Source organism: Lemur catta, chromosome 25 (assembly GCF_020740605.2).
Source record: "Lemur catta isolate mLemCat1 chromosome 25, mLemCat1.pri, whole genome shotgun sequence".
NCBI classification, from domain to species: domain Eukaryota; kingdom Metazoa; phylum Chordata; class Mammalia; order Primates; family Lemuridae; genus Lemur; species Lemur catta.
In genome coordinates, this window is record NC_059152.1 from 4,159,357 (window position 1) to 4,186,985 (window position 27,629).

Sequence of the window (27,629 nt, forward strand, 5' to 3'; positions counted from 1 at the left end):
AGCAGAAATTAAGGAATTAAATAAGTAGAGCTGATAAATAAAACGAAGATAGCTTTTTAAAAGGAAAACAAAAATAAAAACCCCTAAAAATAATAAACAATCTCTTGCAAGCCGAACTAACAATGGGGTGGGGCACAAACAATATTATAAATGAGAAAGGGAATATAATTACTGACACATAAGAAATCTAAGAGTCAACAAGGGAAATTTTTGCCAATAAATTAGAAAATCTAGATAAATGATGTCCTAGGAAAATACAAATTTCTAAGATGGACTCAAGGGGGAATGAATAATAAAATCAAGAATAACTACTATTAATTGAAGGTTTGCCACCTGTCAAACATTGTTTAAGCTTTTTACATACAATCCCTTATCTGCTCAACATGCCAGTCCTGTATTGGAGATTAGAAAACAGAAGCTTAGAGAGATCAAATGACTTGTTCGTAGATCTCAACACGAACCTATCTAAATCTGCTATTGAACTCTATGTCCCCTCCAAAAAATGTGTTGCAGTTCTAACCCCCAGGACTACCTCAGAATGCGGTCTTATTTAGAAACAGGATTATCATAGATGTAGCTAGTTAAGATGAAGTCACACTAGAGGAGGAACGACCTCTAATCCAGTATGGCTGTTGTCCTTATAACAAGATGGTCATGTGATGACAGAGACGCAGGGAGAAGGCTGTGACGACAAGGCAGAGATCGGAATGGTGCAGCTGCAAGCCAGGAATGGCAAGGATTTGCCAGCAAGTCACCAAAAACTGGGGAGAACCAAAGAAATATTCCCCTCCAGGTTTCTGAGAGAATAAGGCCCTGTAAACACCGTGGTCTCTGACTTCTAGCCTCCAGAACTGTGAAACAATAAATTTCTGTTGTTTTGAGCCACCTGGTTTGCGTACTTTGTTATGGGAGCCCTGGGAAATGAATACAATAACACAGCACCTCCTACGCGGCTGATGTACGTATAAGTTGGTTAGTTTAGAATCTGCTGATTGACCAAAGTGAAACACCAAAAAAAAAAAAAAAAAAAGAACTTGAGTTTGTCTTTCTGCTATGCGAGATCATAGTTAATGTTAGTTGAATTTAAAATCTCTTCATTTTTTCTCAGCTTTAACTGTTGGCAAAAATAAGCAAAAGATTTATTAAAAAAATAATAAAATAAAATCTATTCATTTTTCGGTGGTAAAAAGTAGATCTTTAACAACCAAAAGCACCACATATTGGTGCATTAGGAATTGTTGCAAAAATCTAGAATAATTGTAGCAGAATGAGAATTATGAGAATGCCTTACCTATAAAAACTTCATGAATAACACTCTCATTTGATAACATTGATAGATTTCCATTTTCTGTGGGTGTCTGTAAGACCCCAGTAAGAGTGAAATTATGATAACAATAGTAGATCCTATGCTTGTCATACAGTATCAATTCCGGTGTTGCGGAAAATAGAAAACGTGCAACTAAAAAGCTGTCAATAGGGACATCTAATGTAAAGTCTTGGAACACCCACTGTTTTGTATCTTCATTGTATATCACTATAAAAATATTTTTGGTGACAGTACACGTAATGCAATAATTTAATAACACGGCAAGTTCCAGAGGGTGTCCTGTATACTCCATATTGTGTACAGTCAGAGTAGCGGACGGTGATAGCTTTAGAAGTATTTTCAGTTCTGCAGTAGTTATTATTCTGACAAATTCAAGAGGAGTATATCCAAGGTAAACTTCGTTTTCTGTCCAGATTACCATGGTGCTTCTTCTTCCTTTATTCTGTGACAAAATTGAAAACAATTAGAAACATCTTTGATTTTAGAGACAAGTCTAACAATTCCTGTCTTCTAATTTGGTATCTGTAAAAATAAAAGGTAGTAACTACTAAGATTCATTTTCTTCAGTACATTTTTGAATAAATTCTTCAGGCATAGAAATAGAGTAAATAGAAATATATTACATATAACTATAAAAATAAATTATGCCGATAATTTTATTTTCTGTCTGTCTGTTTTTTGAGATACGTTCTCACTCTGTCATCCCCGCTAGAGTGCAGTGGCATGATCATAGCTCACTGCAACCTCAGACTCCTGGGCTCAAGTGATCCTCCTGCCTCAGCCTCCCAAGTAGCTGGGACTTCAGGCCTGCGCCACCATGCCCAGCTAATTTTTTTTTTTCTTTCTATTTTTAGTTGCCTGGCTAATTTCTTTCTATTTTTAGTAGAGATGGGGTCTTGCTCTTGCTGAGGCTGGTCTGGAACTCCTGAGCTCAAATGATCCTTCTGCCTCAGCCTCCCAGAGTGCTAAGATCACAGGCGTGAGCCACCACACCCAGCCCTAACAGTTTTCTTTACGGGGAAGTTTTTAATAAACACAATTCCTTTAATTGATACGGATATTCATGTTGTCTGTTTCTTCCTGAGTAAGCACACCTTGCCCACTCTGGTTCCTCTCCATGCCCGTTCCTCAGTGGAAATGACAGGTCACCCATAAGACCTCTCCTCTTGCATTCCAACATCAAGCAATCTGGTCTGCTGACCCCACCTGCAAGGCTGTGTGTGGGCCAGGCGGGGTGGGGGACAGAGATCAGCCCTGGCCTACCAAACCTGAGATGGCCTGCTCCATGGAAGGGACCTGGTGCCTGGATGGGAATGAAAGAGACACCGGGTACTCAAGACCTCAATCTCCAGAATATGACTCCTTGGTACGAAGAGTATTTTGAATTAAAGGCCCTTACAGATCAACAGGCCTTGGAAGGGGCTTCCCCTCTATCTGCGTAAACCAGGCGGGCCCCTCAATAAGAACAATTCACTTCCCTTCCCCTCCCTGTTATCTCAATATATTGCAGGAAAGAAGATCAAGAATGCAACCAGACCTGGCCCAAATCATTTTAAGTACCTCAGATGAATTTACAAGTCAATCTGTCCCCCCACCATCCCCCCCACCCCTGTCCATTCATTCTCCCAAGTATCTATTCATTCTGCCTAGCAACCAGTTATTGTCCCTAAACAGAATTACATATACTCCTCATCTCTTCCTCCCCTCAAAAGGAGAGTAACTAAATTTCTGGACCCCACTGGGATAGGGGGTAATCACTCTATGACTCTCCCTGTGTGCACAGTAAATAAACTTCTTTCTCTTATTAATCTGCCTCAATTTTGCGTTGATCTTTCAGTGAACTTTCGGCTGGAAAGGGGAAGCTTCCCCTCACCCTCACAGTACCAAATACAAATGCACACAGCTCAGGTTCATCACAAAGCAAAAATCTGTGCAATGACTGTACAGATTAAAATATAGAATATTGCCAAAACTTCCAAATTACTACTCCTGCCCTCTCCCAATCACTACCTTTTCTTTCTAGGATAACCATTATGCTAAATTTTATAGTAATAACTTCCTTGCTTTTAGTTTTACTTTCTCTTGCCATTTGATAGACTATTTTTTTCCTTATTTCTGTTTTCTTTTTCATTTATTTAAATCTATTAAACACACCTTATGTTCTGTCAATTCCAATACCTGATGTCTTTACAGGAATGATTCTGCTTTTTGTTATTTCTGCTGACTCCCATGGTACCTTGTTTCTTTGCATGTTTTACCATTTTTGAATATGGCTTCAATTTTGTGGGAACATTCTTTATAGAAATTCTTCAAAGCATGACTTGAAGATTTATCTTTCCAGACAGGATTTGTGTTTTCTTCTGCTTGACGCTTGGCTTAATGGTTTTTTTTAACCACGTGCGTACTGTGAATTTGGGCTCCAAAGTGCATGTGACTTGGCATCTCCTCACAAATTCTAAACAGAAACTTTCCCCCCTTCTAAGAATTAAAGCTGAAATAGATTTAATTGTGTTGGAAACTCTTTGAAGGCCCTTGTTGTATGCAAAAAATTATTATCAGATGCCCTACTTTGCTCAGGCCCAAGGCTTTGTATCTTGGCATCAGAGGTCTACTTACCTGGCATCAGCATATGACCTGAAGGTAGCTGAGATTTTGGAATTTGCTTGTGCCTTTGGATTCGTGCTCAGGATATCTTCCTTTCTTCCAGGATTTCCCTTTCCACACACAAGCTCAGAAACGTACTTAAAAGAAGGTTTAACATTTTACACAGCATTTTAGGTGTTTTGTAATAGGAAAGATTCCAGACATCTTATCCACCACATTGTTGGACGTGGAAGATTTATTTAATCCATTTTTGAGAGCTTCTGGAGTCTTTGGGGAAAATAATTTTGGGGGGGCCTTTTGGCCATATTAAGGTAAAACAAAGCTTCCAGAACTGCACAATAACATACAAGATTAATTTTAGTTTTTGTTGTTGGAGGTGCATCTCTACTATAAAGAGGCCTCTGAGAAGCTGGGTCAGGAAGATCGAGCTGTTTATAGCCTTAGATAAAATAACTGTGCAAAAGGTACATAGCAGAGTCTCTGATACATTACCGAATAAATGGTATGGTAAATATATCTAAATGTGTATGTGTGATATACATATATATAATCTTTTACTAACCTTGAGTAAATATTTGATCCAACACCATTTTCTTGATGTCACGCCCATAATTCCACCATCAGGAATATTTTCATTTCTTCCTAGTCTTTTAAATGCATGAAAAGTTTTTAGGTAAAGAATGCCATTTATTACAAAATATATTCCATCATACATCAGGGTCACACAAGTCACACTCTGTCTTTCATCGTCACTCAGAATGTTTGGAGGCACTCTGATTCTAGTCCAGGTACGGAAGGAATCATTTGTTTGATAGGTCTCCGTATCAGATACTACAACAGCTAGTGAAGGAACACAAGGATTCCAGGAAGGTATTAACTGACTACCAGTTTGTGAAGAGAGGGGTAAAAAACCAGGAAACTCAGGCGTGGTCAACAAAGGACTAGTCAGCAGGAAAAAAGCGTCTGAAATAAAGCAATCTTGAAAAGTCACTTGATTTCCTCTAATCTCCTTTAGCACATCGTCTCTTGTCACTGGTACGGTGATACGCCAGGTCCTATGGAGAGGAAAAAAAAAAAAGAATAAAATGATCTCTTCCTCCTCTGATCCGTCTTGCACAGTATTGACGTTTATCATCTTAAAAAAAATTTTTTAATCAACATAAACCTGGATAAAACAAATAAAATAATACTATAATGCTACCACTACCAGATCTTGACTCTTACAGCTCTTTCTTCTGCAATGTCTCCACATTCTCAAATAAATACTTTTTTCTTTTTTTCCCTCTTTTTTGTGTACCAATTACACAGAATCAAATAAATACTCTTATACTGCTCTTTCTTAATATAGAATTTTTATACATCATCTATAGCCTTCTTACATGGCAGATGAAGGTGTATCTCTCATATGTCATACCTACCCATACGTTTTCTCCCCATCTCTCAAATTTATTAACTTTTCAATCAACGGAGTGTTTATATTGTTACAACTACATAAATATTGCTTACTACTGAGCCAGTTCTACTATGATTATTTTTTCTTTTTTAAATTTTTCCTGGAGTTAATAATTATTTCATTAAAAATTTTTAGTTTTCTAATAGGTAGTTAAAATAGTGTTTCTAATATTTCCCCTGTGATGAACGTAGAGGTAACCTAGGACTTGTTTCATTACTCTCTGGGTCTAAGCCACCATTCACTGATCTTTCTTGTTTTGCTAAAGCATGTTCTTCAGTACCTTCCTGTGAAAGGGTTTATGAACATACATTTTTTGGAGACCCTGAATATCTGAAAATATCTTTATTTCACACACCTGATGGAGAATAGGTTAGGGATGTAACAGAGGGAATGGCCTGGAAAAAAATGGCAAAAATATTTTCTGTCTCTTTAAAACATCCTCCACTCCTTGTTGAGAACTAAAGCCTGTGTCCCCACCTCACGCCAGTGGTTGGGAGGGGCAGGATAAATCTTTTGTTTATTTGTGCGACAGGAGATGGCCTAGCGGAACTTGGTAAAGGGAGATCCTGGGTGGAGGTCACGAGATTGTCTTCAGTGGAGATGGGATGATCAGAATTATCAACTGTACTTGAACAGTAATTGCCTGAAGCTGAGAACGCATTCTTTAAAAGGTCTGTATTTCTGCAAATGTGGTGGTGGGTTAAGTCAAGAAATAAATGTTTGTACAGCAAAAATTGTAAGGGGCACCTCCTACCACCATGCAGTTCAAAAATAATCACCAATATGGTGGCTCCTGAGCGCTTTTATACTGCATGGTGTATTGTGCATTTGTGCGATTATTATATACTTTACAAATTTTATTTTATAATAATTTGTATTCATTCATTCATTTTCAACCCCACTTATTCCAGTTCAGTGTTGCAGGTGACTGGAGCAGCAGCTGAAGGCTCAAGACAGGAAATAACCCTGGAGACACCACTCCATGGCAGGGCGTACTCATACTCAAAACCACTCCAACTGGGACCATGCAGACATGGCAATGACCCTCACACACACAGCTTTGGGGTGTGGGAGGAAAGTGGATTACCCAGAGAAAACCCACACAGACATGAGGAGAACAGGCAAACTCCATACAGACAGTGGCCTTGGATGAAAATCGACTTTTTTCTCCTCAATATTATAAAGAAACAACATTATTTGTATGTCACCTTCTCGGCTTGGAATGCTCCCCCAATTGGCAAACTTTTATTTCTTTTCAATAATGCAGATATCACCTCATTAGGAAAGTCCTCCCTGATGCCCTCTTCTCTAAACCAGAGCGTAGAGGCGCGCACTCTCTGAGTTCCACTGAACCTTGGGCTCACCTTTATTTGTTTGGTTTTCTCTCTCACTACTGTAAGGTCATTGAACACAGAACTTTGTCTTTAGTTGTAAGCACCTTGCCTTTTGCCTTGCTGCTCAACAGATTAAGAAAAGCTGGCTACACACCTTGTGATAACCTACCAATTTTAACAGTAACACATGTTACTTCTCAGGTAGAATTCGTGGTGTGTGTGTGTGTGTGTGTGTGTGTGTGTGTGTGTGTGTACACTGTTGTGGTAGCAATTGAAACTTCCGTCACACCATGTGGCTCACTTTTATGAACCAGCAGAAAATGTTCTGAGATATTGACAGGATTGCCACCATCCAGAATGAGGCTCTTGGATTGAGGTTTAGGTATTAACACAAACTGTAAAACTATAATCCAAGAGTGTGATCGCCATTTTCCTGAGTTGGTAATTAAATGTGATTATCACAATTTTTTTGTATATCATAAAAGAAGGCACTTCTAAATTACATATAAGATATATTCCATAAAATTACATAAGGGTTTTTAAATCTCTTTTAAGTTGCTGATTTATTTTTTTGAATTTGAAATCTGAATTTTATATTTGAAATTTAAAAATTAAATACCCATCATTCATGTTCCCATCTGGGAAATAAACTTTTTTCCTCAAAATTGTATATATTGTAGGCTTCTGTCCCAACGTAGCCAACTGTGTGGAGAGTACCACGGAATTCTGTAAAAACAAAATGAAATTTTTCTTTTAACTCTTTCCATAGCCAAAGTATTCTGAAATTACATCATGTGTTATTTTAGTTACTATATTTTCGTATTTGTAAATTTACCACATTTTCAAGATTCAGCTTTGTTTTTTCTACCATACAGCCTCCTCTCCATTAGAATTTTATGAATTACAAATAAGGCATAATATAGTTTCCAACACACCAAAAACACAATTCACAATCAGAATCTTGAATGAATGATCTGAAACTATGGGAACCCTTAAATATATAACCCTAGTTATTTGGGAGGCTGAGGCAGGAGGATAGCTTGAATCCAGGAGTTTGAGGTTAGTGAGCTATGCTGTCGCCACTGCACTCTAGCCCAATCAACAGAGTGAAACCCTGTCTCAAAAATAAATAAGATTACATTATGAAAAACCTTATACCAAAAATTGGAAAATTTACTTAGAATAAACAAATCTCTTTTTTAAAAAAAGTAATATATCACAATGACTTTAGAAAAAACTAAAAAATCCCAGTGTTATTATCCTTAGAATGGACAAATTTCTAAAAACTTACCAAAGTAGCTTACCAAACTGACCCAAGTAGAAATGGGAAATCTGCCTAATCCTACAGGCATTAAAAAGTGTAAGAATTAAGAGTCTACGCTGTTTGTAAAGGAAAGACATTGGGAGGTTTTAGGGAAATGATATGGTCATGAAGAAACAGGGAGACATGAAAATGTTCAAAGCTTTAAAATTTGTAAACTTTAACAACCTAAATATTCATCAACAGTAGAATGGATAATTTGTGGTCTGTTGAAACAAATGGAATGCCATACAGCAATGAAAACAAACAAAATATAGGTATACACAACATGGATGAAACTTACAAACATAATGTTGACAAAAAAAAAAGCAAAATGTAAACCGTATATACAACATGATTCTATTTATATAAAGTAAAACAAACAAAAACTCACTAAACTATTTGCTTAGGAATGCATGTGGTAAACTAAAAAGAAAAGTAGAGCAATTATTACCACAAAATTCAGAATAACAGTTACCTCTAGGGCAGAGGTAGAAATTATATTCATATAAGCACATATGGGGCCTTCTGTACTATTGCCAGTGTTTTATTTCTTGATAGTGGTTATATATCTATTTACTTTATGATTATTCATTAAACTGTATCCTTAGCTTTTGTTTTTTTCTGTATATTATAATTCACAATTAAAAATGGCAATAAAAGGAAAAAACCAAAAGAAAATAAAGCTCTGAAACTTTTAATATTTTTTAACCAAATTGTACAAAGTAGTTATCCCATACCCCATCTCTGAGCCTCATCCCACTGCTGGTCTTCTTTTCCTTGGTGTGGACGTTGGAAACAGGGTGAGGCTCAGAGAGAGAATGAGATGAAAAGGCAGGACAGGTTGAGGTTCACAGATGGAATAAAATACAGGAATGTGTTAAAGACAAGAGATTATTTGGCGTTCAAAGTCTGGGATGGTTAAGGAAGAGAATGAAGAATGAGGAGTCAGGGATAGAACCAGGGGTTGGGTGTCTGTTACACACATTACTGGACAATTTACATTTTGCCAGAGCTACTTTCTGATGATTGGTCAACACTGAGGCATCAAAATAACTCCCTCAGACTGCTCACATGAAAAAAGTCCTGATTTGGTCATGGCAGGCATCTTGGAGGCAGTGATAGCTGACTGGAGACCTATAACACGAGTAGATGAAGAACAGGAATGGACAATTGATGCAGAGGGGAGAGCACAGGCAAAGACACAGATGCCTGGAACAGCAAGCGTGTGCACAGGGCAGAGTCCAGTTGCTGGAAGCAAGATACGTGGAGAGCTGAGGCCAGAGGAGGTTGGCAGAGACAGGTATCAAGGGCTTTGTATGCCATGTTACGAGCCGAGGAGTTAAAAGTCTATGCTGTTTGTAATGGGAGCCACAGAAAGGTTTTAAGGAAATTACATGGTCATGGATAAACATGGAGATGGAAAAAAGAAAAGTATTAGATATGCAGGAACTAGATAATGTTCAAATCACATATTTTCACTTTAAAAGATTAGAAATTAAATTATAATCATGCTTAAAGTATTTAATTTTCATCAATTAATTTTATTCCCTCTAAAGTTCATTGCCACATAAAATAATTAATTGCTTGTTATTCTGATTTATCAGTCCATCTCTTATGAATCGGATTACCATGAGTCATGATAACATGCTATTAAAAATCAGACAGATGTCGACTCATTAAGATGTCAACAGTCCCATGAAAAACTAATAGCTAACTGTTCTTTTTAGATTTATCTTTAATATATTTTAATTGTAACAGAAGACAGAATTGAAATCGTGAAAGATGTAAATTTGTAACAAATAAAAGAAAGGACTTATTTATTCACTGTGTTGCACCTTTAAAAAATTGATTTGTCTCAAGTGATAAAGCAGTCAATCAGGGATTAGACCGATTTTTGAAGGAAGGCTTCAATACAGATGCTCAAAGAACATCTTTAAAGTACTTGAATGGTCAGCCCTCCTTCGTAAGTAATAAGGTTCACAGAAAATATAAAATATACTCAATAAGAATTCTAAAGAAAGGTTTATAATTGTAGCAATCGACCACAAGTTCAAAATCATTATAATGGCAAAACCAAAATGGATAACAAAAATGTAGTTAGTTAGCTCTGGGCAGCTTAAAATCCTAACTACTGATTATAAATTATTCACAGTCCTTAAAGAAGAAAGGCAGCATACTATTTTATCTATGACAATAATCATGTTTCCACCTACTCGTGAGGGTTCTTCTGCATTCCTTAGCAACTCATCAGGATTTGCATGTTCTGGATCGAATACCCATATAATGATAACCTATAAAATAAAATGTGTTTGCATTTCTTTATACTTTGTACAAATTTCATTTTTAGTTGTGGCAAAACATAATAAAAATATTTTTATTTAACATTTTTTATTATCCCATTTCTAAAAATGAAAAGCCATTTTCCGTAAGTGAAACCATTCAAAGACATACAAAGACTTAATAACATCCCTCTGCACTGCTTAAGTAACTAATGTTAAAATTTCATATGAATGTTTATATATCTTTCTGTACACCCAAAAATAGGCACAGCAATGTTTGGAAGTTTTGGGAACTTCCCCTTTGGTCCCAGTAGCTACTGCTGTTGTGTTGTACAAATCTACTATAACTTCATCAATTTTTGTTCTGCTTAATTCAACACATCCTTGCTAGAAAAGTAAGCTTTAAAAAAGCCTTGCACTGAAAGCACTTATCATATCATGTTGGCACAACTAGAGAATTCTCATACGTTGATACATTGTTAATGGGGATGTAAAATGCTATGAACCTTTTGAAAAACTGTTCCAAGATTTCATTTCTAGGAAGTTCAAGAACAGGCAAAACTAATTTTTTATCTCTGAAACAGGGAGCGGTTAGACTAGGAACTTTCTAAAGTGATGGAAATGTTCTGTTTCTTGATCTGTGTGTGGTGGTTATGTAAATGTGTGTGTGTGTGTGTGTGTGTGCGCGTGCGTGCGTGCGTGCATGCGCGAAAAAGAGAGAATTCATCAAACTCTATACTTATTTACTCTTCCATATTAAAAAATAGTCCTTGTTTTAGGATCACATTATCTCAGTTTTCCCTTGGACTTCTACCAGTTTCTGCATTGTTTATTTTTAATAAATACAAACTCATTCTTGTATCTTTTGGCATTTTTATTCTTTATATCATTAGATGGCAGCCTTCTTCATCCTATTAAACCTGTTTGCCTCAGACTGGATATTGTCTTTATACATTGTCACACTAGCTTCCTCCCTCCTTCTCCCCCTCTCTCCCTTCCTTTACATTTTCTTGTATGTTTGTAAGAACTCTTTGTTTTGCTGGACTTCAGGTACACAGACACAGAATCAGAATAATCACAATTCTTGGTTCATGACACATGACCCTCTTTTATGTAATTATTTAAATTTACACTAAAATGAAAACCAGGAACTCACTACCCAATGCAAGAAATAAAACCTTAAAAATATCTTTCATTCACTTAGGTAATGTAAATTTACAAGATAATGTGGAATCATTTCTAAAAATGGTTACACCAATTGACATCCTCACCAGCTCTTTCAAAATAGCTGTGTAGTGTCATCTATCTTGTGAAAATTTTTTATAGCCTTGTTGTCAAAACCGACTTTGTTTATAGTATATTAGCAATATGAAAATTTTTAATTTTTATAGTATCAATTATGACTATATTTTATTTACAGATCCTAGGATTTCCCTTGATTGTATTAATATAAGCTTCTCCCAGCTTCAATATTCTCCTGAAAAATTTTTTCTTTTTACTGTTAAGTCTTGTATGCAGTTGGAATTTATTTTTTGTATATGGTGTAAGAGAGGATTCCACTTTTATTTTCTTCCAGGAGGATAGTTTATATGCTATATTACTCCATATAAATGTTAAGATATTTTTACAATTAAAACTGGATCTATTTGGAGTCCAATTAGAATTGCATTAAATTTTAAATTAATTTGGGAGAATTGATATTGTGCAATTAAGTCTTACAAACTAGATCTATTTATGTCATCAATAAGATGTGAGAGGGGTTCTTAATACAGGTTCCATGTTTTTCTTTTTTTATTTATTGTTGCTATAAAGTTAATAATATTATAAATTTCCTATTCTTACTTTATTACTAACACAATTATGTTCAAGACATTAAATAACATGGTAATAGTAAGCATATATGTCTACTTCCTGATTTTAATTGAACTAGAAATATTTCATAATTTATAATAATTATTGTTAGCTATTTCGGAAATAAATGTTTTTATTACAATTAAGTAGTTCCTTCTACAATTATTTGACTTAGTCTATTCATTAGGAATGGCTGTGGAAATTTTAATTTATTGATATAATTTATTTATTATGTTGATACAATGAATATTTTTGCCAGTTTTCCTGATACTGAACCAATGTTGCATTTTTGGCAGACTGGCCCTTTTGAATTTTTTCTTTTGCTACAATGATGGATTCCATTTGCTAATATTTTATGTAGAGTTTTGCGCCTATATATACAAGTGTATTGGTCTACAATTTTTTCATCCTTCCCTCCTTCCCTTCCTTCCTGCCTTCCTTCCTTTTTCTTTGCCTACTTGCGGTGTTAAAGTTGTGCTGGATTCAGAAAATGAATTGGTGGAACTATCCATCTTTCTTTATGATGGGGGAGGGATATTGCATATGGGGAATAATACATCCTCACAGAGATATGAGCTTCGAAAAGGGTGAACATCATGGACCCCCTGAATAGGTCTTATGGAGCCCTAGGGGTCCTCAAAATATACCTTGAGTACCACTATTCTAAGCAAATTTCATTGTAAAATTAGTTTGAAAAATTCCTTATCTGGAAAAATATAGTAGCAATATATGAAGGATATACAAAATTTTAAAAATACTTTACGTGGGTTAAATTTTCAAAGAAAGGTCTGTTGGGAAAAAGAGGAAACATATTTCAGTAAACAGTGTGTTCAATATTAGTTGAATATTCTACTTTCAATATACATGTTTCTAAACTTTTGAATATTCTCTTTATATTCCATTACAGATATATAAACAATTAAAGACTAAATGTAAAAAACCCTACATATGTCTATTTATTTATCAATATGTGTACTGATTCTCATTTTTCATCACAGAAGGCTGAGTGGTTTGAATGTGCATGCTTCTTTAACCATGCTGCAAGTTCACATAATCAAAGTTGAATGATATTATCATTCCACATAAAAAAAAACCTACATGTTTTAATTTATGTCAAATTCAAATTCATCTTTTAGCACTACAAATCTTTCATTCACCATCCCTGAAAGAAACAACATTCATTTGTATGTTTAGTTGTATGTTTTTTAGAAAGTGGTTTTTTCACTTTAAAGTTACTTGTACTTTTTATCGTATATAATCTCTAAAAGTCAATACCTCAGGACTATGTTCTTCCATTTGCTGATTGCTGCACAGTGCCTGGTACATTATCATACACAAAATGAAAATATTTTTTGAATCAATAAATGAGCATGCAGTGATTTTCCGAAACCATATAGTGAACATAATATATGTTCAATCTGAAATGTTAGAAAGCTCCTAAACATAGGTACTATAAATCTTCATAGGTAAACTGTGCCCAGAGTTCAATGAAGTCCAAGGTCTATCAAAAAGATCCCTGGCTCTAGGGCTGATACGTCCTGCCTTGTGTTATGCTACTTGTCAGCGGCCCAGGAAAGAAAAGAGTGAGTTAAGAGTGGTATTAGATGAGTAGTGAAGGAAGGAAAGAGTTTCAAGAAGAAATGAATGATACTCACTATTAAATGTGGTACAGAAGTCAAATAGTAAGAGGTCCAAAAAAAAAAATCCATTAAATTTGGCAATTAACTTCAGTGACTTCAGATATTAATAGATGGTAGTGGGATACAGTGATAAAGTAGAAAAGTGTCACATGAACTTGAGAAAGATGGCAGTTTGAGCATGACCCTATGGATTCTTCTTTCTTCCTATTCTCTATTCTCACCCTCGGGAAAGGAAGAAGAAACCAAGAGAGTTTAGATGCTACCATGATACTTGTTTCACGAATTCTCCTCCCTAGCATCAGAACACTGATTTGGGGACAAATAGAGTCAATAGGTTTAAAGAGCCCAGAGAAAGAGGCAGTGCTCAGAAAGCGTATTTGCCTTGACATTCTTAATTTATCTTTCGACTGACTTGTCTTGTAAGTGAAGTGTAATGGACTAGGGAGCATGCGCTGGGGATGCAAAGCCTTGGCTCATGGGCAGTCCTGCCTCCTGCTTCCTCTCTGCCTCATTGGGACAATTCTTCCTCCATGTTATGGCACTGTGGGTCCTGATCAGCCTTTTCTTCTGCCCTTTGACTTGGGCAAGGGCCTAGACTCAGGTGTGGGGATTGTCAGCAGTAGCTGTCCCATTTGTGATTGGCAGCACCGTGGTGTAACTGATGGAGGACTCATCTTGGCAGGAGTAAGACTCTTGCCCACCCCCAATCCAGGCGTCTAGCATGTTCCAGTGCAGAGGCTGCAATGCCCTTGGGGGTTGCCCATCTGCTATGAGTTGAGATGGCAGGCTCATGGAGGGAAGATACATGGCTTAACTATTTCAGACCACACCACTGGCTGGGGCATGATGTGTAGGTCAATTGAGAGGGGAAACCTGTCAGCTGGTGGGTTGTGCACCTGCTGAATCACCAGGTGACTGTGAGGGTCTGCACTTGGCCCAGGAGTATTCCTGTGCCCAAGGTAGTATGACACTCAATTGCCAATAAAAAAACGCCATGGCAGGTAATAAAAGTGACTATGGGAGAAAGAAAAAGCTTTATATTTAATACCTTTAATAGTATTTTCCCTCTGCTCTTTGAGCTTCACACTTTATTTTACTCTAGACCCCACAATGTAGCCAATTTTGGATACAGTGATGCAGAAATGGCAGAACTGTATATTATGGTTGTTACTCTAAGTACTAAGATTTTAGGAATTAAAAAATTTTAGCCACAGATGATGAGAAAATTAGTAAACTGGGAGAAACATTTATAAATGTCTAGAGTGAATCATAATGAGACAAAAAGATGGATAAATATGAAAAGATTTTAAGAGTCAAGAAGGACAGAATTAAAAAGTGACATATATTCGTATTATAAAAATCTTGAAAGAAAAAAGAGAGAGAATGAGTGAGAACCAGTATTTAAAAAGATGATGACTGAATTTTCCAGAATTGAGGAAAGCCACCAATCTTCAGATTCAGGAATTGCAAAAAAATCACAAGACAAATAAAAAGAAATTTACAATAGTAAAACATCGAACATAAGGACAAGATCTTAAAATAGCCACAGAGAAAATACAGATTACCTAAGAAGAGAAAATCATCAGAACAACAGCAGACTTCTCCACAGAAGCAGAAGCCAGAAGACAATGAAAAAATTATTTAAAAACACTGGAAGAAAACAGCAACCAACCTAGAATTGTATTCCCAGAGAAACCATTTTTCCAGAGTGAGGATAAAATACAGATATTTTCAGAGGTCCAAATACGAGAAATTTTATTCCTAAGAAATCTTCCCTAAAGGAATCTTTAAAGGATATACTTCAGGAAGAGAAAGTAATACGAGAAAGAATCTCTTAGATATAAGAAGCATTATTCAACTAAGAAATGGAAGGCCTGTGAATAAATCAAAATAAATGCTGACTGAAAAAAATGTCCAATTTGAAGGATAATGAAACAACTAGAAAGCACCAAAAATAATAAAGAAGAGTAAGCCATAAACCAGGAAGGGAATATTGGGAGGTAAAGTTACTTGTATTTTTTCAGTAAGAAGATAAAGATATTTGTTAATTTCAAAGTTTGCAGCACCAATTACAATTGCATCAAAAACATAAAATACTTTAAAATAAATTTTTAAAAAGACACATAAGACCTCTAATCTGGAATCTATAAAACACTGAACAGATAAATTAAAGAAGATCCAAGCATGAAGAGATATATCATGTTCATGAATTAGAAGACTAAATATTGTTAAAATGTCATTTTTCTCCAACTTGATCAATAAATTCAATGGAATAACAATCAAAATGTCAGCATCCTTTTAGTAGAAATTAATAATCTGATATTAAAATTTATCTAGAATTGCAAAGGACTTACTTAGAATAGCCAAAAATCATTCTTAAGAAGTAGAACAGAGCTAGAAGACTTACAGTGCCTGATTTTAAAACTTAATAACTAGAGTAATCAAGAGTGTGTAGTACTGGCATTAATAATACATAAATTGAATGAATAGAGTCCAGACATAGACTCAGATAGAGACCTAGACATATTTTTTTTAAAAAATTATTAAAAAAAATTATTTCAAAATATTAAGGGGTACAAATGTTTTTGTTACACGGATACATTTTATAATGCTTAAGTCAGGGCTTTTTGTGTATCCATCACCCAAATAGTGTTCATTGTACTTGATAGGTAGGTTTCTACCCCTCTCCTCCTCCCGCTCTCTCCTTCTTGACTTCCAGTGACCTTTCCATCTCTTTGTGTCCATGTGTGCCCATCAGTTCCCATCAACTGACTTTTGACAAGGGTAACAAAGATATTCGATAGGAAAAGAAGTCTTTTCAACAAATGATGCTGTAAGAAGTATTATAGAAACATAAAGGGAAAAAGAAAACTTCTGACTTACCCTTACACCATACATAAAAAATATATTGAAGTTGGAGATCAAATTTGCATTTCCAATCCAGATCTACCCACAGTTTTTATCCCCAAATTTTTCTTTGTCTATTTCTCAACTGGTTTGGAATCCATAGGGGGAAAGTCAATGATTGACATTTCTGAAACTGCCAGCAAGGACAGAAGCCTGACAGTTTCATGAGCAGCAGAGACTTAATCCTTACTTCTCGGTGAGACTCTGGGAAGGTGGTAGTAAATCAGAGAGGAGTGACTCCGTGGGTGCTCCTTGCTGGGCTTGCTGAGACCCCGTTATCAGGACTTGCAGTCTGGCTCAGGAGTTCCAATTCAAAAATTGCACAGGAACTGCAGAACCATCTGACTTTAAGGAACCATGTGGACCCGGACAACGAAGCTATCCACAACAACTACGCTTTATTAAGACATGAGTATTCTGATTGGTTCTGCCTGGGTCATGCGCCGATCCTCAGCTAATAACTATATATAGCCAATGAAGTGTGAGTTTGGAGAGTTAATACCATAAAAATCACATGAGATTAACAATATTATCATATAATAGGGAGAATAGTTTTCTCAAGGGAATGGATGTTAAGTGGATAAAAAGAAATAGGTACATTCCAGTCATCTGGAGGGCAAGAACCACATAAAACAGTTCTTTGTATCCTACACAGTGTTTGGAATATTGCCTTCACTATGATACTAAAAATATTCTGATTCATTAACACTTTTTTAACTTAGTGAATGATTTTATAATGCAGTTAATTATGTATTCTTATACCAGTTTTTTCTTCTTAGTTATATTCATTCACTCTCATGTTAAAATGGGTTTAAAGAGCTATCCAATACAAAGAGTGTTTTTGGAATGTTTAGAATAGAAACACAAGAGCCCTGTAGTGTGAAAAACAAGAGTCAAGTCCCAATACTGTCTTTTAGTAGCTTTGTATTTTTCTCCAAATTTTTAACATCCAAGTTCATGTTGTCTCATCTATAAAGAATTACACTTACATGGATATTATGAAAATTGAGGAAGATAATGTGTCTAAAAATATGAACACATATCAGTACTGCTAACCGATTGCACCACTAGAGCTCCAAAATATGAACATATAGACCAAGTATCTGTTCAAATGATGGTTGCCACTGTTACGTTTACTGTTTGCTCTTCAGTTATTTCTTTGGCAATATATTTGTGAATATCTTGGTTGGTGAATGAAAGTTTGTATGGAAACCATAATACAGACAATTCATTTGTGGTTAATTACAAGTTGAAGCTAAATACTCTTTAAAAGCATTAATTACCTTTATATTCAACACTGCTTTACTTACATAATTCTATAATGCCACATAAAGCAAGTATGAGAACTGTCCACGTATAAATAGCGTTCTTCTTCATCCTAAACGAAAATGCAAAAGAATTATGATATTACCTCCAAAATAAATACAAATGTGGATACAGGCATAAAAGTCACAGAGGAATTAAGTTACTTATCTAATATTAGAGGAAGAAAAATAAATAAATTTCAGAATATAATTTAAAAATATACATATAATATTAGTTCAATTCTTTAGCTATTCTCTGTAATTAAGAATGTACTATCACGAGTAACAAATTTAGAAGCTATTCTGATGGCTTGCTATCCTTGTTTCTATTTTATTTGTCTTCCTCACTGAAATACAATTCAATTCATTTTCTTATTCATTGGTTCTCAACTTGGGTAATTTTGCTCCAGGACTTGTGACAATGCTTGGAGATGCTTTTGGTTGTTACAGCTGAGTGCTTTTGAGTATATTTTAAAAGTCAGATGTACCTCCTCAGCTGGTTGTAGGATTTGATGACACTGTACATAAATGACAAAAATATTCCTACATATATGCATGTATGTGTATTTTTTATATAATATTACACATTTACATGGGCTTCTAACATAAATAAAAAGGAAAGGAGTCCTCTGCTTCCTCATGAGTTGTGTTCTTGAAACTGGTAAATACTAATAGACTCAAAAAGACAAATTCAAATACTTTTTACTCCATAGGGATTAAAAAATGAATTAATATTCTTCTGGCCTCTGCCACATCACTCTGTCTACTTGTGCCTTGAAAATAAAGTTTTTTAATTAAAGAAAAGGCACAAGTCCTAAGTAAAGGAAGGATTTGTCACATGGAGTCTCTCTAGCAGTAGCTTCAGACACACTTGTGAGGGAACATCAGCTGTGAGGTATGTGGCCAGCACTTTGTTACAAACTATTAAAATGCCAATGTCTTAAAATGCTTTACTTTGGTTTTGGGTTTTTGGCTCTCTTTTTTTTTTGTAAACTAGAGAGGATTCAACATCACTGTAGTTCATTTGCATTCATATATTTTCTAGAACTGAAGAAAATGCAGTAGAGTAAAAACAAATCTGCTAGAAATTGCTCTTGATCCTGGGTACTGGCATAGGAGTGTATGATATAAGACCCATTCACCTGAGAGTATTATTATCAATAAGGTAGTGGCTATTGACTTTACCATACTTTTTAATAAAAAGGCTAAGGTAAAAATTGTACACCATTTCATAATTTATAATTGATATGAGACATACATAAAAATTGACATACCGACAATAATTCAAAAATAGTTCTTGTTTATAGTTACAATGAATACTATTTAAAGCAAGGTAAGTTAGGTTGAAAAGCTCAAAAGAATGGCAAAATAAAATGTAACAGAGATGAATATTCAAGATTTAATAACATCATTAAAATCAACTTACTGGGCCCGTAACAATTGGTTTTATAGCCTGAATACCAGGAGCAGAACAACGCAATTCTGTTGTGGGTGATCTAGTGTTTAAAAAAAAAAACGGAGAAGAAGAAATAACTACAGATGCATATGAGGTTAATAAAAATTTCCCTCTTATTTTTTAAGCCCAAAAATTTCCATTATATGCTGATAAGAGAAATTTTTAAATATAACAATATTTTACTTCTAATCCTAGTTCAAAGTGATTTTTGTCTTTCTTTTCATATCTATTTAATAGAAGGAAATTTACATCAAATCTCAGCCTTGAATCTAAATGTCCACACTATGTGAATGCTCCTCTACTTGTAAATATACACAGACATTGATATTCATGGCAAAAATCTTACCTTTTATCTTGCAAAGAACAAGTTTCTGGCACACTCCACTCAGAAAATGATGTTCCTTCATACTCTAACTTAATCTAAAAAAGAAAGTAAGAGTTTAAACAAAAAATATGCTTCAAAATTTTCCCCTCAGTGTTCATTTGTAGGGTTCAACATTCTGGGTCCTTATTATTCAAAAAACAATCACTAAAATTCAATTCCTTTGAAATTGTACAAAGTAATATGACAAGCAAAAAGTAAATTAACCCTTCTGAGACACTTCAGTAGTCTCTCAAAAAACTATAAGCCTTTAATTTTATTTTACTTCAAAAATAATCTATAATATGTTAGACTTTAAAGATAAAGGAAAATCTTTAGGCCTCCCAACAAAAGATCAAATAAGATACAACAGCATCAGACTTCTCAAAAGCAACATAGAAAGCAAAGTAACAAGGAAGTATCTTTTAAAAATAAATTCAAGAAAATAAAGTGTGATCCAAAGATTTTATTTCCTGCCAAAAAAACATTTTTAATAGCAAGAATTTAGGGATCTGCCCCCACGACCCAAACATCTCCCATGAGGCCCCACTTCTAACTCTGTGGATCAAATATTAACATGAGGTTTTTGGGTGGGGGAGGAATATCCAAACTATATTGGATTGGATATTGTTGCCCAGGGAATAGGTGGAAATCAAATGATACATTAAAAAGTAAGAAACCAGAGAGTAAAAGCGTAAATAAGAGACCAAGACCCTAAACATGTTCAAAAGGTATAAATACAAAGGTAACCCCTAAAACAAAAATACAAACTTTCTAAAATACAGAAAGATACTTTTTTAAAAAGAGAAAATTAATCTGGCTGAGAAAGAAACACAGTAACTATAACATACATAATTATAAGCTAAAATAATATGAGAATTGAGACCAAAGATATCAGTCACATAATTAAATGTGAATGGGCTTAACTCACAAAGCAAGACTCAATACACGCTGTGCACAAGAGAAACATCCAAAGAAAAAAGTGACCCAGACAGTCTAAAGTAATGGGAGAAAACCTAGGTGACTCTGGGTTTGGCACCGACATCTTAGATACAACACAAAAATTTATCCAAAAAAAAAAAAAGATAAATTAGACTTCATTAAAATTAAAAAATTCCTGTAACGTTTGGAGTCTGGTTTCTGGGTTGCTGTTCTGTTGGGGTCTGGGAGGGGAAATCGGCTGGACCAGGTCGGCCTTCCAGAAGCCTCAGATCATCGCCCATATCCAGAAGGGCCTCAACTACACGGTGTGTGACTGTAAGTGGGTGCCCCGCGGTGCCACATTTGTGACCACGGGCAACTTCGCACGGGGCAGCAGCGTCATTCAGCTGCACGAGATCCAGCTCGGGGATCTGAAGCTGCTTCGAGCGGTGGGTGTCGGGTCGAGACGACACAGTTCCAGGATCTGGACTGCCGCTGGGGGCGAATGTGGATAGGGGGTCTGCAAGCCTCTGCCAAAGCCTTCGTCCAGCATCCCCTAAAACCACAGCTTGAGCTGCGCGGGACCAGAGAAGCTGATGGCAGACTGAAGAATGTTTCCGATTTAAAACCTGTCTTTTGAGTTCTGAATTCTCCTTGGTGGGCTAGTTCTCCTGCCATCCCGAGCACAGTCCAGCGTGAGGTCTCTGGGAAGTGACGTTAAAATTTCGTGTCTCAATTCAAGGACCTTTTGGGCAGGCACATCGCAGTTGTTTGCGGAGAGTCTTGTTAGTAGGCCCATGTTAGTAAACGCCTTTCTTTTCACGTAAGGAGATCAAAAGCAGGCACCAGGATGCCTGCCAGTGTAGTGACAACCTGACACATTAATTCTTCCAACAAGTATCAATTGAGTGCCTGTTATTCCCAGGCATAGGAATGGCAATGTCCCTGATCTCACGGAGTTTTCTAGTGGGAGAGATAATCAGTTCAATAATCAAACCAAAGATGCATAAATACAAACCGAGATGAGTTGTCTTAACACAAAGGAACACAGTTCTTTGAGAGTAAAAACAGAATTGGGTTAAATAGAAGGTAACTAGGCCAAACTAGGAGCAGAGTATGAGGTTTCCAGGGGAAACAGCATGTGTAGAAGCTCAGTGGTAGGAGAGAGTTTATCTCCTTAAAAAACTAGAGGCATAAGCAGGAACTAGAGATTGGAAGATCTGTATAGGACATTTAAAGGATTTATGCCTTTTTTCTAAGAAAAATGGGACATCATTACAGACTTTAAGCAGGTAGTGGCAAGATCAGATTTACAAGTTTTGTAAATATCAGCAGTGAAAGAATTAGAGAATAATGATAATAGCTAGCATTTTTACAGGTGTTTACAGTTTTTAAAATGTCTTGACTTGGGTTACCTGAAAAAAATGGTCATAATCAGGTGTTCAGGATTGTGATCAATTACAAGTGCTGGGAAGGTTGAGAACTCCAAGGGATCAAAAGCTATGGAGAGAATCCACTTGTAGGAGATAAGGGTTAAACTGGTAGACAAGAGATGAATACAATTCAGATAGGTAAGCCTAGAACAGAAGGTGTGTAAGGCCCCATCCCACTTTAAATTTCCCTGAATGCTCCTTTTCTTACTCAGTTTGTTTTCTCTAGCCAGCCACTCTACTCAGTGTTTCCAAACAGCCTGTTCTTTTCTACCTTTCCTTATGTTTTTCATCACTTAGCTCCCAGTCACCTGATGCTATTCTAATGTTCAGATTATCTGATATATAACACCCTTCCTGATTCTTACACAAAGTAACTTTTCTTTACATTACATTCCTATAGAACTTATTATACATTCTGTCCCGTTGTTTATCTCTAATTAGATTGTAAGCTCCTGGAGAGTAAGGGCAATGCCTTTCTTTAGTGTGGTTTGTAAGGAGCACTCAATAAATTACTTGTTAAAAGAAAAAAAAAAGTAAATAAATAAAATTAAAAAATTCTGCTTTGTAAAAGTCACTGTTATGAGAATGAAAAGGCAAGCCACAGACTGGGAGAGAATATCTGCAAAATTACTCATATCTCACAAAAGGCTGGTATCCAAAATATACCAAAAACTCTTCAAACTCAACAACAGCAAAAACTCAATTTAAAAAAATGGGCAAAAAGTCCAAACAGACACCTCACCAAAGAAGATATACAGATGACAAATGAGTACATGAAAAGAAGTTCAACAGCATATGTCATCAGGGAATTGCAAATTAAAACAACGAGATACTATGATATATACCTATTAGACTCACAAAAATCCAGAACACTGACCATAACGAATGCTGACAAGGACATGGAGCAACAGCAACTCTCATTCATTGCTGACGGGAATGCAAAATGGTACAGACACTTTGATAGTTTGGCAGTTTCTTACAAAACATATTCTTACCATATAATCTAGTAATTTTACCCCTTGGTATTTTCCCAAAGGAGTTGAAAACTTATGTCCATACAAAAACCTGCATATGAATGTTTATAGAAGCTTTATCCATAATTGCCAAAACTTGGGAGCAACCAAGCTGTCTTTCACTATGTGAATGTAGAAATAAACTGTGGCACATCCAGACAATGGAATATTGTTCAGCACTAAAATGAAATGAGCTATCAAACCATATCAATACGCATATGGAGGATCCTTAAATGCTATTGCTAAGTGAAAAAAGCCAATTTGAAAAGGCTACATGTGGTATGATTCCAACTATATGACATTCTGGAAAAGGCAAGATTATGGAGAAAGTATTTAATTAAAAGATCAGTGGTTGCCAGGGGTTGGGGGAAGGGAGGGTTGAAAAGGCAGAGCACAGAGCATTTTTTGCACAGTGAAACTATCCTATATGATACTGTAATGGAAGAAACATGTCATTAAACATTTGTCCAAACACATAGAATGTCCAACACAAAGACTGAATCCTAGTGTAAACTACTGGAGTTTAGTCAATAATAATGTATCAATATTGGCTTATCAATTGTAACAAATGTAACACACTAATACAAGATGTTAGAATAGGGGAAACTGCGGAGATTTTATGGGCGCTCTCTATACTGTCTACCCATTTTTATGTAAACTTAAAACTGCTCTAAAAAATATAAAGTCTATTAACTATAAAAAATTTAAAAAATATAAAGTGATGGGCGAAGGTAGAAGTTACGATAGTTCCATTTATATCTGGTGTGTAATTATTAATAGTACCCACATTCTCAATAGTTTAGACAATATATATGGTAATTCTATCTATAACACTATTTTATGAATATTACTAATAAATCACAAAAACACTCAAAACAGCACTCTTTTTGCTACACACATATTTAGGGATATGTGTTGATGAGGGGACCTACTAATATATTAGGATAATGAATGGGGTGAAGGAAATGAAACAGAAATAAAAGAGTGACACTGAGCTGTAAAACTGAATATGATGAACTCTGCTCTCAGTTTCAAAAAATTTAATACTGAACTATGGTTTTCAGAAAAATTCAATACTTACTGCACTTCTGGTACTAAAAATGTTATAGTTTGGGCTGTTACTATAATACCTGTGGAGGAAAAAGACAAATATGAATGTCAAAACTAATTTATTCTCCAAATATGAGAAATTCTATTGTGGTCATGGCACCCCTGGGCTCCCAAGAGCTTTAACCTTTCTGCCCAAGTCCATTCCTGCAAAGTAAACTGAGGGCTAAAATTTGGGCTACCAGTGACCTCTTCCCATCATTCTAGGTGTGTTAGGGTTTGCTCAGTATCTGAAGACAAGAAAATTAGATGAGAAGTAAATACTCATCTTTTTACTCTTTTTTTGGTAGCTGAAAACTGTTGAAGAACACTGGCTCTAACTCCTTCACTTACAAACTGAGTTAAAATCAGAATAATAAAGATGGGAATTTCAAAAACCAGCATTTCTTATTTTAAACACTGAAATAAAGAGCAAATTTCTGTCAGTCCTTGTTCATTATCACTTTCGTACAATTATCCAAGGTCCTTTAATTTCTGTCTCTATGATCCATCTAAAGTAGCACTCACCGTCCAACAGAAATGTAACACAAGCCATCTGTGTAATTACGAATTTTCTAGTAGCCACCAAAAGTGTGAGAGTAAACAGGTGAAATGAAATTAACCTTAATAATATATTTTATTCAACATATAATCAGTACAAAATAATTATCAGCTTATGTCAGATGCCTAAGAGTATGATGTATCCAAAACCAATTCCTGGATAGCTATAGGAGGATGAGTAGGTAAGGGATTTGGGAGAAAAATGGTTTACCCAAAGAACATGTTCTATTAATATACGCTGGGTAGAGAGAGGAAAGTGGAGTCAAACGGGGACTCATCTGTTGGGAAATGAAGGAAGGGGTAAAGGTCAAGAATGCTCTTAAATATCGAGGGCGTGGGAGAGTGGGACTACACGAAGAGGGAATAGGAAAGATATATTCATTCTTGTGTATATATATCATAGCATTTAAGCCTCCCAACCACCCCAGGAAACAGCTTTTGTTATTTCCCTTTCACAGAGAAGAAATGTTACAGAGTAGTAATTATTTCTTACAGCAAAAACAGAATATCCGTGGAATGTGATTTTCTGGTTAACCATCTGTGTTTTAACCTACGTGGAAAGTCTGAAATATTTTGACACACCTTCCAGTGCAGCAGTCACCGAACACTGAACAAGAGTCAAGCGCGCACTGCCGACCTCCCTCAGACCCTGCAAACGTCGGCACCCCCAGATCAACTCCCTTCCTGCAGGAAGTGCATTTCCTCACACTTGTGCAGCTTTTCTCACAAGTCACTCCGCTTCGACTGCCGCGTATGAGCCACCAACGACCCAGTCACCCCGGCACAGTGCCTCCTCCCTGCCAGTCTGTGGCGACGACCTTTCGGTTTTCGTTCGCTCGTCTCGTTGGCGGACACGGGGGTGCAGGGAGGGGAAGTGAGTTTAAGAATTCGGAGGGGCTCGGTCGCTCCCAGGGCCGCAGTGGGAGGGCGCCCACTTTCCGCCCTCACTTTTCATTTTCACGGCAAACTCGGGCGGGGGCGGCGGGTCGCCGGTGGCGGGGTCTGAGGGGACGAGGCGGGGCGCGGCGAGGGCGAGCGGCCCCAGGACGCCGGCGCTGGGGAGGCGGGAAGCGGGCCCGGCCCGCCCGCCCGCGACTGGCGACTCTACCTCCACAGGGCCGAGCCGCAGCAGCTCAGCCACGACAGGAGCGCCGCCACGCCCCAGGCAGACATGGCGCCGGCTCCGCCTCCGCCCAACCGCCTCCGCCGAGCCCGCCGGGACGCGTGCGCTCCGCCGGGCGTCGGCCCGCAGGCGCTTAGGCCCGGGCGCTGCCGGGCGGGCTCGGCCTGGGCACCGGCGGGGAAACTGCGCGCGCGCGCGCGCTTGCGTGTGTGAGAGAGAAAGTGCGTGCGCGCGTGCGCGTGCCCGCGCGTGTGTGTGAGAGGGTGGGTGCGTGCGCGCGCGCGCGCTGCGCTCCCCCAGGGGCCTCAAAGTTAGAAACTGGAGTGCGAAAATACAAAACAGATTTTAGGAACGGCAGTAATGCTCTTTCCTGATGTAAGATAGCAAAAGCCCTTCGAAAAATCTGAGCTGCTTGAATGAAGGTGAAACTTTTAAGTTTATCTTTTAGCCCCAATCTCCGTGTGACTATGTAGACACTGCAATAGCAAATACATTGTCTGGCAGTGTCTTCCTGGGAGCAGGCACGCCACAAATGATTTTTAAAAAACTGAACAGAAACGAATAGGAACGTGTGCTTATTGAGTATCTACTATATGCCCAACACTACCCTGGGCACTAGAGTATAAAATATGACTGCATTCTTGCTTACAAATGGTTTGCGATAAAGTCAAGATAAACAAAAACCAGTTATGTAGTATTATAATTTACTTACTTATTGCTAGACCAAATAATTGGAATCCTTGTGGGCGCAACTGTATCTTTATTCCTCCTATGTTATCAGTGCCCAGTACAGCCTTAGGTTATAGTGAATTCTCGTGTTTACTTATTTAACACATTAAATAGAAATAATAAAATACTAAAATGCGCTCCAGGGACCTTTGGGGAATGTAACAGTATATACGATGTGGGAGACGCATATAATGTGATTCTATTCCCACTATTTTCCGAAGCAACTTTTATTAGAATTAGACGTCACCGTTAAAATAATTTGTATTGCAGTCGGAAGAGCATTACATCAGCAGTAGGTGTACTCCAGTCTAGCCACAATTGAAACGCTAAGAGGAGTGGAACATACCAGGGCTCTGCACTCTGGGCTCTGCACTCAGCCTGTCTAGGTACCAATTAAAGCCTCCCTTGAGCTAGTTACCGAGATCTTAAATCCTGTAAAATAAGGACAAGACAGGAACACCTACCTTATACGGTGTGGGGATGAAAAACCCAAGTGCATTACAGGATCTGCATGTATGTACTACATGACATAGGTAATTCACTCCTCTCTGAGCCTTTGAGCAAATAAATGTTCAAATGGGAAGGGTTAAGATGCTACTTGAGCTATAGCTTTTCAGGTCTAACGACCTCTAGCTCATTGCCTTTTGAGTTTGTCTTTTTTGATCCCTGTTCCTATCTCTATTGCTTCTAGACCTTTAATTTCCAATTCTAAACGTATACCTTCAAATTCCAACCTGTTTGTATTTTGCAATTCCACACTTTGTATTTTGGACACGCTATCTCATTCCTCAATAAAGATAAATCTTAAAAAAAAATTCTACAAAACGAACGCTTTCAGAGCCAAACCTGCAGATGGCCGCCTGGGCGGCACCAGCCTACGGCGCCGCAGCCGCAGCGTTGCATGCCGGGAGTTGTAGTCCGACGCTCGGCGCGCAGCCCCGCCC

The 27,629-nt window shown here is 37.0% G+C and overlaps 1 protein-coding gene across 1 annotated transcript in view; it reads right to left on the minus strand.

The window, feature by feature from the left end:
- CATSPERE (catsper channel auxiliary subunit epsilon) overlaps window positions 1-26,102 on the minus strand; it is a 59,583-nt gene extending 33,481 nt beyond the window's left edge. The window contains exons 1-10 of the mRNA XM_045537205.1: window positions 25,942-26,102; window positions 24,268-24,316; window positions 19,805-19,878; window positions 19,429-19,498; window positions 18,009-18,076; window positions 12,915-12,939; window positions 10,235-10,312; window positions 7,338-7,444; window positions 4,494-4,986; window positions 1,292-1,769 (exon numbers count right to left, since the gene is read on the minus strand). Coding sequence (XP_045393161.1) covers window positions 1,292-1,769; window positions 4,494-4,986; window positions 7,338-7,444; window positions 10,235-10,312; window positions 12,915-12,939; window positions 18,009-18,076; window positions 19,429-19,498; window positions 19,805-19,878; window positions 24,268-24,316; window positions 25,942-26,006 — 1,507 coding nt within the window. The 5' untranslated portion in view covers window positions 26,007-26,102. The remainder of the gene's footprint in view (window positions 1-1,291; window positions 1,770-4,493; window positions 4,987-7,337; window positions 7,445-10,234; window positions 10,313-12,914; window positions 12,940-18,008; window positions 18,077-19,428; window positions 19,499-19,804; window positions 19,879-24,267; window positions 24,317-25,941) is intronic.
- Window positions 26,103-27,629: the final 1,527 nt, after the last annotated feature.